Source organism: Lynx rufus, unplaced genomic scaffold (assembly GCF_022079265.1).
Source record: "Lynx rufus isolate CCGP_SWC_20201006 ecotype Redwood Valley unplaced genomic scaffold, mLynRuf1.p SCAF_12, whole genome shotgun sequence".
Lineage (NCBI taxonomy): Eukaryota > Metazoa > Chordata > Mammalia > Carnivora > Felidae > Lynx > Lynx rufus.
Window position 1 is genome coordinate 20,760,823 of NW_025814826.1, and position 14,996 is coordinate 20,775,818.

The 14,996-nt window shown below is 36.5% G+C and overlaps 1 protein-coding gene across 1 annotated transcript in view; it reads left to right on the plus strand.

Moving 5' to 3' along the window:
- CUNH8orf34 (chromosome unknown C8orf34 homolog) overlaps positions 1-14,996 on the plus strand; it is a 164,279-nt gene that overhangs the window by 110,444 nt on the left and 38,839 nt on the right. Inside the window, 1 exon segment of the mRNA XM_047073747.1 lies at positions 4,517-4,545. Coding sequence (XP_046929703.1) covers positions 4,517-4,545 — 29 coding nt within the window.

The following is a 14,996-nucleotide window of genomic DNA, read 5'->3' on the forward strand; positions in this document are numbered from 1 at the left end:
GAGAGAGAGAGAGAGAGAGAAAGATAGAGACAGACAGGGAAGAGGGGAGATAACAGAATATGTGTGTGGGTGTAATGGGTTTTATGTAATGGGTTCTAGGGTGATCAGAGGAAACCAAAAGAAAGAACTTGCAGATTCAGGACAGAGAAGGAAGATAATAGATGAAGCAAATCCCAGAGAGGGTAGATGAGGACAGAGTCAAGAAACAGGTGTGGAAATTGGGCTTCTTAGGAGAGAGAACATATTGTCCTCTGCGATTAGAGAGAACAATGTAAATGGCTTGGGGAGGATGGGTCAGAACTTCTAAGGAGTTTAAATCTGATAGTTTCAAATTTTTCAGGATATTAGAAGTTGAAGTCCTTTATAGTGAGAAAGTCCTTTACAGTGAGGAGATGGGTAGGGGCCTGATGAAAACTCTTAGGGTTTAGAAATGTCCTTTGAAGACTGATGGAGCCAATAATGAAGGATAAAAATTGGCATGTGCTTCTAGAGCAAGACTCCCTCAAACTCTGACCAAGGATCCAGATCTAGCCTGTGGTCTGTTTTTGTGGCCCATAAGCTAAGCATGTTTCTTACATTTTTAAACATTGCTTAAAAGAAGAAGGATATTACATAGACCACATGTAACTTGAAAATCCTGCAATATTTACGATTTAGCTCCTTACAGAAAAGTTTTCCAACTTGGTTCTTTAGTAACCAAATTGAAGATAGAATCCCTCAGTTGGTAGCAGGAATTCCCTTTGCTCTAAAAGCAGCCAGCAGCCTATCTAAAGAGTGTTTAAAAAATGTTTTTAATCTTTATTTGTTTTTGAGAGAAGACAGAGTGTGAGCAGGGGAGGAGCTGAGGCGAGGGAGACACAGAATCAGAAGCAGGCTCCAGGCGCTGAGCTGTCAGCACAGAGCCCGACGTGGGGCCCGAACTCGCGAACCTTGAGATCATTACCTGAGCCGAAGTCAGGCGCTTAACTGACTGAGCCACCCAGGCACCCCTACTTAAAGAGTGTTTTTTTTTTTTTAATTTTTTTTTTCAACATTTATTTATTTTTGGGACAGAGAGAGACAGAGCATGAACGGGGGAGGGGCAGAGAGAGAGGGAGACACAGAATCGGAAACAGGCTCCAGGCTCTGAGCCATCAGCCCAGAGCCCGACGCGGGGCTCGAACTCACGGACCGCGAGATCGTGACCTGGCTGAAGTCGGACGCTTAACCGACTGCGCCACCCAGGCGCCCCTTAAAGAGTGTTTTTATTGACAGATGGTCAGGGGTAGGTCTGGAGTATCAGTAATGTTCTGTTTGTTGATATGTGTGATACTTACACAGGTATTTGCTTTAACACTATTTACCATATTTAACATTTACCATATATTTAACACAATAACCACCATTATACTCAGGGGTGTGCTGGGATGCTAACTCTAAGAATAATCCCTATTTGTAGCATTTGCCAATCTCCAGGGTGTAAATACTCCCACCATGGCTAATGTCAGGCTATCAGTGTGACATTACTGAATGAGGAGTTAGGAAGAATTGTGCAGAATTTGTGAGAACAAATGGTTCTCACAAGCCATTTTGGGCCAGTTTGGGATTTTTTTTCCATAGGGAAAAAATTTTGGAGAAATACCTAGTTCCATTTCATACCATGAGAATTTTCTGACCTACTGTTAGGAAATGAAATACACTGACTGAGCTGTAATGACTTCTGAAAAGTTGCTACTTCCATTTCTTGTAACTACAACTGAATTTGAACCGTAGGGCTAAGCTGATACCTGGGAAGATGAACATCTTGGTAAAGCAGATAGCTGTCGTTTCCTTGAGAGAGCAGAACTCCAATTTGGTAATGTGAGAACTGTGTTTTAACATAAATTTCTGATACCACTGAGACCTCTTTGGAGATTTGAATAAATGGAAATGCCCGTAAGTTGAAGGACACAAAGGGACTCCATCCAGATAGGTTTGCACGACAGCAGAATCAGGAAACCACCTCTGACACGGCTGTGGGAGCCCTTGCCTGTCTCTTTATCCAGAAGAGAAGCTTAGTTCTGCAGGAACTCATTCTCCCCAGTTTCTTACAGGCAGCCCACTTCTATAAGTTGCACACCGTTGCTACCCTAAGCCAAGCCTCTTTGGCTACTCTGATAGGACAACGTTTCCTTTAAGGTTTCAGTTTGAGTTTTAGGAAGACCGTGCATCCCAGCCACTACCCACCCATAGTCAAACCCTGAGCCTTCTTTCCTTGCAACAGATTGTAGCAACGCACTATAGTTCTTCTTGTATATTTTCTGTGCCCCCTGCTTCTCGGTTTCTGTGAACTTATAAAATATAACTTAAAATATAATGGATTTTAAGAGTTAATGAAATGGCTAAGCTGTACTTGATTGTCATTATAACATAAAGACAACGTCTCTACACCTGTCTTTGCATGTTTGCTCTGCATTTAGCGATCTACAAGCAGTATGTTTACTTGTTTTGTTTTTGTTGCACATTTGCATTGTCCAGGCAGTTCATGCTGTAGTTGACTTAAATTCCTAATTTGTTTTTGTTAGTAGAGAAGGATGTACCACAAAGTGGTTAGTCTCCTGTCAGGGAATAGGTGTGAATGCTCTTCTAGGAACTAGGAGGAAAATCCTGGCTCCTCAATAGATACTGTTCTCATTAGGACTTCATGCTTCTGAAAAGGAACATTTCTTTAACATTCTTCCAACTGCTTTTAATCAGTTTAAGCTTTGATTAAAAATAAAATAATGTAAAGTGAAAAATACCCTAATGCAATTTGATATGAGTAATAGCGGAAAGAATTACATGTATAATAGAGGTTTGTCTAGATAATTTCTTAGGCAAAGTCATCAAAATATGTAAATGTTAGGAAAATATAATAATAGATATTTTAACAAAATATGTGAGACCACACACTTGGAACAGTTAGAGGCATAATTCCTTTCCCAAATGAAGTTTCCTATTTAGCCAGTTTGAGTTTTATTCTGGGACCTGTTACCAATAACATTATGAAAAAAGAATTTCATAGAGTATTGCTACGGAGAATGTGTCTCAAATATACCTGTGATTCTCATTTTATCTACAGGGGGAAGAGTCGTACCATTTACTCAGATGAAGTAGGGCATCTTTTTCTACTTTGTGTATAATTGATTTATTAGGTCCACAGAGAGATAATATACAGCAAACCAACAAAGTACCCTGTACAGGCATTCTATACCTGATTGGGTGAGGAGATTTATACTCAGACATTTTCTTATTACTGTTTTCAGGTTCTCTTTTCCAACCCAACTCATTCTTTCTTGGGCTTTATAGTCGCTGAACTTTGGCTTCAACCTGTTTTTATTTTCTCTGTGTTTCCTTTGACTTCAAACCTGAGAACTTTCCTTGTCTCTTGGCTCATTCCACACTGCGATTGGACACCAGCTTCCCTTTACCCTAGGCCCCAAACCTGAGGGCTAGATACTCCTGCTATAGTACGTGGCCAGAGTACCCATGTTCAGCCATAGGCACACCATTGTTCAAAAAAAGGAGAAGTGAGGCAATGGGGGGAGGATGTCCTTAGCCTGACATATTGAAATTGAAATGCCCACAAGGATTCAGCAAGTAGCTCAGGAAGAAGATCTATGCTGGTGATAAAGATTCACTAGTCATCACCATAGAGAGAAATAAAAATGTCAGTTTTATATGTTAGATTACCACGGGAAGTGTATTAAGTGAAAGACACCTCAGCAAAGAACCCTAGGCATTTCAGGGAAGGACTCCCCCCTCCCCAAAAAAGAGGATTCTTGTGAAGAAGACAAAGAGAATAGAAAAGAGAGGCATTTCAAGAAGGAGAGTGGGGTTAACAGAGTCTATTATCACAAATAAATTAAGGACTAAAACTTTTTACATTTCTGATTTAGACCAATTTTAGAGGAATGGTAAAGAGAAATTAGGGATATACAATGAGAAATATGTGGATTATTTGAAGGAGAACTGGTGAGGAGGAATCATTTATCCATTGACTCAAGAAACTGTCCATCTGAGGGAATAGAGGGCAAATTCCTTATGCTCTATAGTCTGTGTTTTCATCTGTAAAATAAGGAAATTAAAATAAATGATCTCCAACCACTATTCTGCCTTGATATTGAATCACTCTAGGAGTCTAAATCAATTCTTAAGAAGGAACAAAATTGTAACAAGCTAAGCTGTACTTGATGGTCATTATAACAGACAATATCTCCACACCTGTCTTTGCATGTTTGCTCTGCGTTTAACGATCTGCGAGCAGTGTGGTACTTGTTTTGTCTTCGTTGCACATTTGCATTGTCTGGGCAGTTCATGCTGTTATAGTTGACTTAAATTCCTAATTTGTTCTTGTTAGTAGAGAAGGATGTACCTCAATATTCTGAAGCACTAATAACAAGAAAAAATAGAATGGAAAATGTGCTAGTTTTACAAATAGAACTTTTATTTTTGTTTCTAACATTGGGTTATTAAAACTGCTTCTAAAACTTTTTTATAAATCTCTTTTGAATCCCAGGTATTGCAATTTCAGATGAACTCGATAAGGTAAGTTGAAAATAAAATGTAGAATTTACATTTTAACGCACTGTCTAAATGAAAAACTTTCCGAAACATAAAGTGTTCAAATATAATTTATTTGGTGCTAACATTTTTAAAACTTTCAGTGACATGCTTTGATTCTTTTATGAAAATTATTGCATGACATACATATATATATATATATATATATATATATATATATATCACCTATTCTTTGGAGTCAAGAGTTTTAGAATTTGGTTAGAGAAAACTGAATCACTGTAATCACTAAATCACTATACTAAAAAAAAAGAAAACATAATATTATGTAAAAATTTTTTCTATATATGATGATGATTATTATATAGAAAACACTTGTACTTTTCTAGAACTACCCTTTGTACCTACACCTTACTCAGTAAGTTTTTGTTTTGTTTTGTTTTGTTTTGTTTTAAAATTCCAAGATGCCAAGAGAATATGGTGCCCCAGCTGGGGTGATAACTGTGAAGGTGGTGAGAAGTGATATAGTTAGGAATATATTTTAACAGTACTGTCAGTGGAACTTGTAAATGTGTCAGATGTGAGGAGTTATAGAAGAAATCAGTCAATGATGAATCCTAGGTTTGGAAGATGAGCAACTAGGTCAACTGTAGTGCCATTTGCCAAAATTGGAAAGACTGGGGAAATGGCAAATCAAGCAGATCGCAGTAGCATTAGGAGTTCTCTTTGGGCTGTTTATTTTGAGTTGTCTATTAAACATATTTATATGAGCTGTTACCCATCAGAGACTTGATTTAGTTTTACATTTAGAAGTCATTGGGATAAAAGTTCTCATTATTTTGGACTCAGGACTCCTTTACACTCTTACAAATGACAGAGGAGGACCCCAAGAAGCTGTGGTTTGTGTAGATGATAACTAGCAATACTTACCATGTAAGAGATTAAAAACTCAATGTATGTTCTTCATTTAAAAAACAGTGATAAAACCATTACATTAACAATAACATTTTTTATGAAAAATACTTCATTTTCCAAAACAAGATATTTGTGAGAACATTACATTTGTTACTTTTTTGAAAATCTCTTAATTGGACACTTCTGGATTTTGATATCTGTTTCTGTACTTCATGTGTTATGATAAATTATCTCGGCTGAAAAAAAAATCTGACAACAGATATGTAGTTGGAAAAGGGGAATGCACCTAGAAATAGCCATTAATATTTGGTGAGTGTTGGTCCAGATATCTCTCTAAACAGAATGCAGTTGATTTGATGGTTATAGATAGAAAATGATAGAAAGTATTATACAAAAAAATGGGGTCCTATAAATCATTACCTTTTGAAATAATGAACTATAATGTAATAATTATAATTTTTTTACAAAAGCAATAAAGTTAGTATTCTTCTATTCCAAATAAAATTAGACCTTTTGAATTTTGTACCATAAGAATACATTTCTGTTTGATTAAATATTAGGTAAAATTTATTAATATACTTTTAAGTATTAAGTTAATAGACTATTGCAATATTTAAAAATTAGTTTATATTGAGGTGCCTGGGTGACTCAGTTGGTTGAGCGTCTGACTCTTGATTTCGATTCAGGTCATGATCTCCTGGTTTGTGAGATCAAGCCCCACATCAGGCTGTGCACTGAGAGTGTGTAGCCTGTTTGGGATTCTCTCTTTCTCTCTCTCTGTGCTCCCTCCTCTGCTCACACCCTCTTCTCTCTCTCTCTCTCTCTCTCAAAATAAATAAATTTATTAAAAAATTTTAATTTATATCTATACAAACTCTATGCAAAACTAGATCTTGACTCTAAACAATAGCAAGTAGAAAAAGTGGCAGATGTGATCTTCTCGATTTGTCCTGCTTTTCTAGTCTTCTTCCTCTGTGTGTCCATCATTGTCTTTGGCCCATGCTGGTCTCCCTCTTACACCATGACCTTCCTTACAACTTGCAGAAATTACATAATCCGTGCTTCTTTATTCGTTCACTTTAAGTACAAAGCCATCATCTCTATTTCTAGGTTCATTTGTTCCTTCCAATATATTCTGCAAAGCCCTGGATGCCTGAGTCATAAATTAGCTTTGTGTGGTTCTGTGTGGCCCTCATCTTTCCTTTCTTCCGGGTTCTGACTAGCAGTGGGGCTGTGTCTACACCTTTTTTGGTGAGCTAAAGAATGTACTAATTGTTCTTTGAACTGAAAATAGATTTCACCCTCGCCCTCAGTGGATGCCATGACACTTGGTTAGTATCATGCTCTGGATATAGCTTCACCCCAAACCCTCTCTCTTAGGAGAGAGAGTTTCTGTTTAACTAAATTGTATAGACTGATAATTTTTACTTACCAGACATTCCTGTTTTCGAAGACTTCATAGAAATTGTTGAAATTCATTGCACATTTATTATTTTTAATTTTTATCAAGAAGATGTCAACAATTGTCATAAATAAGCTTTTACTTAAAAAATATTGATGTCAGTACAAAGAAATTGTTACCACTCTCAAACCCATTTTTTCTTAAGAGTACCAGGTAATAAAAGGCAAACACAGGCTGCCAGAGCCACAGACACCATCCTTTGCCTGCCTGGAAAGCAGCCTTGGTTGAGGAGAGAGTTGGCCCCATAGCGTTCTCTGCTGACCATGAAGCTCACAGTCCTGTATTTTTCTCAATAAGAAAATGTGAATCTCAGGCAGGTATAAAAAAAGCCAAATAGAATTATTTACAATTTGTGTTGACCTGACACCTGTGTCTTAAATGTAATAATAAAAATCAATTCAGCTTTTTCCTTTTAATCTTCATTAATAACTTTGGGGGCTTACTAAAGATCTGTTTTTCTTAACCTTTATAAAGTACCGTTCCTTTACTCTCATATTCCAATTATATTCAATCATAATTTCATTGAAATGATTTTTTTTTGCAATTTCTAAAGTTAGTTTTGAATGATTAATTTTACTTTAAATGGAAACACTAATAACAGAGGCTGATGTTATTTTTAAGGCTTTTATTTTTAGTTGTGGGAATTCTAACAACTTCTTATTCATCAGTTTTGTCCTTACCTTAGCCAATGTATTGGTTTTCTATTGCTGCTGTAACAAATTAAAATAATGCATATTTATTATCTAATGGTTCTATAGTTTAGAAGTTCAACACAAGTCTCCCTAGGCTAAAATCAAGGTGTTGTAGGGTTGCATTCCTTCCTGAGTTTCTGAAGAAAATATGTTTCCTTACATTTTCCAGCTTCTGTAGGCTGCTCTATTTCTTGGTGCATGGCCCTTTTCCTGCCTCTTCAAAACCAGCAACATCTCATCTATCTTTGACTGTAGACAGAAAAAGCTTCCTGCTTCTGGGGGATCATGTGATTAGGTTGGGGCCACCTAGCTAATCTGAGTAATTGAATCTTAACATTTTTAACTTTAATCATGCTAAGTCCCTCTTGCCATGTAATGTAAGATATTCAAAGGTTTGGGGGTTAGGATATGGACGTTCTGAGGAAGCTATCATTTTGCCTCACAGCCACTATTCAAGTTCAGATGATATTACCTTTCAAATCTGTATCTAATTCTTCAGTCTGCTACCATTCCAATTCATCCTTCAAAATGCCATATAGTAGACATGGATGGTGCCTGCTCAGTTACCATTCCCTGGGGCAGTGTGACCAGTCCTTTGAGTACTCTGAGGGTTGGGTCCTTATTGGCTCACTCTTCCTGAGGATTGCTTCAATCCATTAGGAGCCATCCTGCCCAGAGATGCCTGGGTTCTCAGCCAGTGATGGACTGAAATAAGACCCTGATTTGTCATTTACATTCTAGAGCTCCTTAGGAGATCAGGTTGTGAGTAGACTTTACCCAAACCCATATATTTGCCTAGCTTTTTCCCTGTCTTCTGCTTCCTTTACTGTCTTACAGGTTTGCTTCAGAGAACATAAGAATATATCACTTTTTAAGCCTTTGGTTCTAGGGAAACTTACTTAGGGAATCCCGCTAAAAATTCTCCATGACTTCCTGCTACCTACCAAATTAAGTCCATATTTCTAACACCAGAATTAACAGTCTCCATTTTGTCACTCAAATCTATATTTTATGCTTTGTTTCCCTCTTTTTCTCTATTCAGAGTCTGTGTTGTGCTCAACAAGGAATACTGTAAGGCAGCTAGACTATGGTACCTCCAAGTCACATTCTTGTTTATTTCCACATTTTTGCTCATTGTCACTCCTTCCCCTCTCTCCAACTTTTCTATTTCTCAAGATCCAGCCTTGCCTGATCACTCTTGCAGAAAGTGATCTCACCTCCTCTGAGTACTTAGAGGATATAGCAACCACATCACAAATGATACTTCTTGTCTCATATTATGGAAATTTTTGTTCACTGCTTGACGAAATAGCCTGATATTTTGGAAAAATCCACAGAGTAAACCTTGTATTGAACCTTTCCTCCTGCCATTTACTAATTATGTGAACTTCAGAGAGTTATTTATAGATGCTGAGCTTTAGTTTCCTTCCCTGTGAAATGTGATGGTTTTAGTAACTATTGAAAATAACATCAATTACTCTCCCACTCAAAAATAATTTTAGGTAGGTTGTTAAAATATATAAAATATAAAACATTTAAAAGGAATATTTGGAGAAATCATTTCAAAGGGAACAGAGTATAGGAAAAATGTGAGTCCCCTGCACAACATGCAGTCTTGAGGCTCAGTATCCTCACCAGAGTTGAGCCACAATTGCGCTTTTTATCATTTGGTATCCTCATCACCATAGGATTAGAGAAAAACAGTAGTTCACAGGAAAACTAACCATTCCTACTACTGAATCTCAAGAAAAATATCCCCCATTTATTGTCATGAAGTACATACATATAATGTATCAATAATATCCTCAAAATATTTGTATACATCTGTGCACCAAAGGATATAATCAGCAGGGTACAAAAAATAGCTTCCAGATTATGAGGAATATTTGCAAATCATATGTATATGATAAAGAGGTTGATATCCAGAATATATAAATAACTCCTACAACTCAACAACAAAACAAATAATCTGATTTTAAATGGGCAACGAACTTGAATGGACGTTTCTCCAGAGATGATATACAAATGACCAAGCATATGAAAAGACCCCCATATCACTAATCATTAGACATAAATCAAAACCACGAGATACCACCTCAAACCCTCAGTATGGCTACTATCAGAAAAACCCCAGAAAATAATAAGTGTTCGTGAGGCTGTATAGAAATTGGAATTTTTGCATACTGTTGGTGGGAATGTAAAAGGGTGCAGTTACTATGGAAAACAGTATGACAATTCTTAAAACATTAAAGATAAAATTACCAGGTGATCCAGCAATCCTTCTTCTAGGTATATATTCAACAGAATTGAAAGCAGGATCTCAAAGAGATTTACACACCCATATTCATCATAGCATTATTCACAATAGCCAAAAGATGGAAGGAACCACGTGCCTTTTGATGGATGAATAGATAAACAAAACACACACACACACACACACACACACACACACACACAGTGGAATATTATTCATACGTAAAAAGGAAGGAAATCTTGTCACATGCCACAACACAGATGAACCTTGAGGAGATTATGCTAAATGAAAAAAAGTCACAGAAAGACCTAATACTGTGTGATTCCACTTATATGAGGTATCTAAAATAACCAAATTCATAGAGGCAGAAAGTACAGTGATAGTTGCCAGGGGCTGGGGGGAGTGGAAGATGGGATTTGTTCACTGGGTATGAAGTTTCAGTTTCACAAGATGAAAGAGGTCTACTCCACGTTGGTTTGCACAGCATCATGAACACACTATACTGAATTGTATATTAAAAATGGTGTAAGATAGTAAATTTTATGTTACCATTTGTTTTACCACAATTTAAAAAACATATTCTTACAGTAAATAAGATCATTAGTTTCACAGGAGTTGTTTGAATAAAGTCTGCTGATCTAGGCAAATATCATAATGCAAAAGCAAAGTTTAGTTGCAACAATTCCACAGGAAGTCTCAATAGTGAGGTATAGGACAGGGCTTCCTGGTGTTCTGGCTTAAGTAAAAGATACATTTTATTTAGGGTGGTAGACAGTTTGCATATCTTTTAGACAACTTATCAGTATATTCTCTTTAACTAACTTTTGTTACCTATTGAATGATAACTTGAGTTTCTAGTCCTTGAATCTTTAAATAGATTTATTAATAAGAGATATAATAAAAATGGGCTATTTAGTGCATACTCTATTCTAGACCTTGGGCTAAGCATTTCTTATAGATTACACCATTTTATCCTAATGAAAAATCTCTAACATTTTTGGAGAACTTACTGCATACCAGGCAGTGTTCCAGATTATTTACCTGCAGTATCATATTTAGTATTTACTAGTACCCTGTGAAATTAGGGACTATTCTTCCCATTTGACAAATGACAAGTTTGGAATGCAGAGAGGTTATTAAACTTACCAGAGTTTATACTAATTCAAAATAGAAGTGGGACACAAATTCAGACCATTAACCTCAGAGCCCATGCTGTTAACAATGATGTCATATTCATGATATAGTTACTATTATTTTTTTTTAATTTTTTTTTCAACGTTTATTTATTTTTGGGACAGAGAGAGACAGAGCATGAACGGGGGAGGGGCAGAGAGAGAGGGAGACACAGAATCGGAAACAGGCTCCAGGCTCTGAGCCATCAGCCCAGAGCCTGATGCGGGGCTCGAACTCCCGGACCGCGAGATCGTGACCTGGCTGAAGTCGGAGGCTTAACCGACTGCGCCACCCAGGCGCCCCTAGTTACTATTATTTACCAGTCTAATAAATGAAAAAAATAGGAGCTCTTAGAGTTTCATATGTTCCCCTTTGGTCCCACGGTAAATGGAAGAACTGGAACTCAAACTCAGCCTGTTTATACTCCAGAGTCTATACTCTTAGTCTCTCCAGTAGGTTATGCCAGTAAAGTCCTTATTACAGGCGCCTGGTACAGAATAATCATTCAATTAATAATTGCGATTTTTATTAGAAACTCTTTGTTCGCAGTATCTGCTAAGCCTGCACTAAGCCTTTGGGAAATAATTGTGTAATAGCCAGAACTAATCTCTAATCCAGTTTCATTTTTTGTAGCCTTTTACCATATTTCTTACTATCAAGACCTTTCTTTGAGTTATTTCATTATATCAAGAGCTCTAGTTCTAATATGGTAGAAATATAGAAAGAAGGGTAGCCAGTTATAGTGTTCATGCTCACAAATAATGTTTCAACATGGAAGTTAAATATATATGAGACCATGCAAAAGACTAACTCGGCAGGTACTAACAGATTGTATTTTATCAAGCATATAGTTTGCCAGGTACTGTGTCAGGTACTTTAAGTACACTTTCTTACAAATATTCACAGGAGCCCTATGAGAAAGCTCTTCTGTCCATTTTACACATAGGACAATGTACACATAGCCCACAGAGTTTGTAACTTGTACAAATTTACAGATGTAGATAATATGCTGTAGAATTCAGATCTGAGTACAAATTTAACTTTAAAACCCATTTTCTTAAATACTATGTTATGTTGCTTCACTAAGAAGTTAGGAAGCTTAAAGAGAGACTGTTGTTTTGTTTTTATTATTTCAGACCGGCTATATGAATATAAGTAATATTGAAATCTGGTACAGACATAATATGCCATGGGCCTTCTAGCCACTTGATGATTGCCTCCACTAAGTATACCAGTGGAAGGACTGAAAAGTTAACTCCTTTAAAGATAAGGTGTTTTTTCGCTAGATAGACTTGTTTTGCTATTGACTTTTCATTTCTATTCATTTCTCTCCAAACAATTCTGGATTTCATTCTTTGTGTATGTGTGCATGCATGTCTGTGTGATTATTTGGAGAATGGTTTTGGGATTTAGGGCATACTTATATTGTTATGAACCTTTTGTGTTGCTTCTGTGTTCCAGAATTTCTTGCCCACCCACATCTGACCTACATGTGTATCACATATTTTTGGCAGTAAAGGGTTATGTTGGTTATATGTTTGATTTATAACAAGCAATGATCCTAATATGCCAGTATGGTTGTTCATGTTTTATCTTAAAAACCTATCTCTCAAAAATGAAATGTGGAAGATGACAATCAAAGGAAAATATTTGCAGTTTACGTTGCAGGCGAAGCTTAATAACTCTAATTGTAGGGCACTTCTAAAAATAGAGAACAAAAGGCCTAAATTCCACTAAAAATGAGCCATATGAATGGATTGTTCACAGAAAATAAATGAAACTGCCTCTTAATGATATGAAAAGATGCTGGGCTTCATTTAAAGTAAGAGAAATGCAAATGAAGCACCACTGCTTACCTATCAAATTTACAGAAATCCCCAAGTTTATAAAAATATTCTGTTGGTGAGGCTGTGAGGAAATAGGTGGGAATGTACTGGTGGGAATGTGCAAACACTATGGAGGGAAATTTTTCAATATTTAAAAAACTTTACGTGCAATATTTTTTGATCAAATGATCCTAGTTCTATGAATCTATTCCAAAGACACACTGGAAAAATATGAAAAGACTTATGCATTGTGATTATACCTTGCTGTACTATTTTAATAGCAAAAATTTAAAACAATTAAATGTCCATTAAAATAAAAATACTGGATACATTATAGTATATCCACACAACAGAATATTATATAGCTGTAAAAATGAAAGAATGTCTCCATAGAGACTTCAGAGTAGTTCCCAGGATATATTATTAAATGAAAAAGGCAAGGAGAGGAAATGTGTTTATAGTATGCTACCATTTATCTTGGTAAGTGTAATGAAAGTATAGATACATATGTGATTATACTAAAGCCAAACTACAAGAGCAAAATCTGTCATACTGTGACACACAAACACACACACACACACACTCACACACACTCACACACACAATTGTTAAAAGTTACCCTTAGGAGAGGGGAAGATACAGAAAGTTAGGAGTAAGGAAAGGTATAGAGAGGAGAGGATAGGGATAGTGGGCTGATTTCTTAGAACTTTGAATATATGCACTTGGAACCATTTAAATACAATAAAATCTTAAAACAGTAGTTTCTAATAATCATAAGTAGAGTGAAACAAATCGGGAGAACTGTACTTCACATTGATGGCATAAACACACTGAGATGAATTTATTACAAGTCATTATTAGCACAGTGATTTGATTGTTCTTTACTGGGGTATACTCTAAGGACAGAGGGAACAGCAATACATTTTAAATTGTTTTTGGTAGTTGTGTCATTGATGGATAGTGTTGGTAGTATTATAAAGAGATTATTGTCTATGCTTTGTGTGATATAGCAAAGAAGTAATTATGTTGATATCCTTAAGAACCAGAATTTTTGGCATAGAGGAAAGGAAATACAGATGTGGGACTGATAAATTTAAGTAAAAATCTTATAATCCTGTTTTGAAGAGGAAGTATCATTAAGAATTCATATTTTTTTTTATTTTGAAAAATAAAATTCACTCTGTGCCAGCACTGAGCACACCTAGAGCCCAGATATTTTCTTCTAAATATCATTCTCTATTAAAAGGAACCAAGGCTCTTTAGAGAAATGGCTGAATCTAGGGCTGCAGCGGAGAAAGTATGCATTGAGTCTGGAATATCTTAGTGTCAGGAAGTAAGATGCAATCAAAGAATGATGGAACATTTCAAAAGGACATGGGAACCTACTTGTGGGAGCTCCTTCTAGGAATGTTAAAGCCTAAACATCATGATAGTAATATAGTTCATTGAATGAAATAATAATTCGTAATCCATACTGATATACCTACTTACATGCATACATACACATATGGAGGTGAAGGAGAAGCTCTTTCTCACAGTAGAGTACCAACAAATATATTTAGAAGGAATGGTGAAATTATAAAATCACAAGTTGGCAACCATCATAGTAATTGATTCAGGGAAGGGCCTGCAAAGGATGTTAAAATTAGTACGTGAAATTTTGATGAATTACAGGTTATCTGCATAGTTTCAGAGTTACTCCCCAGAAGATATTTAATTATTAACCAGAGAGAAGTAGCAGGTTTACAGTGGAGAATCATGAAAGATACCACCTTAACCAAGTGGCCACGGTTAACATCACTAGCAATAAGACAAGTCAGTGTCATGTGCCTTTTGATAAGAAAGGAATACATCATTTCTGTGTTATTCTTGCCTCAAATCAGTGACTTGACTATAATCATAGGAAACATTGGAAAAACATAAATTGAGGGACCTCCTAAAAACATAACTGGCCCATATTTTTAAAACACATGAAGGTCAGGGGCGCCTGGGTGGCTCACTCAACTAAGCCTCCGACTTTGGCACAGGTCATGATCTCACAGTTCGTGAGTTCGAGCCCCACATTGGGCTCTGTGCTGACAGCTCAGAGCCTGGAGCCTGCTTCAGATTCTGTGTCTCCCCCTCTCTCTGCCCCTCCCCCGCTCATCCTCTGTCTC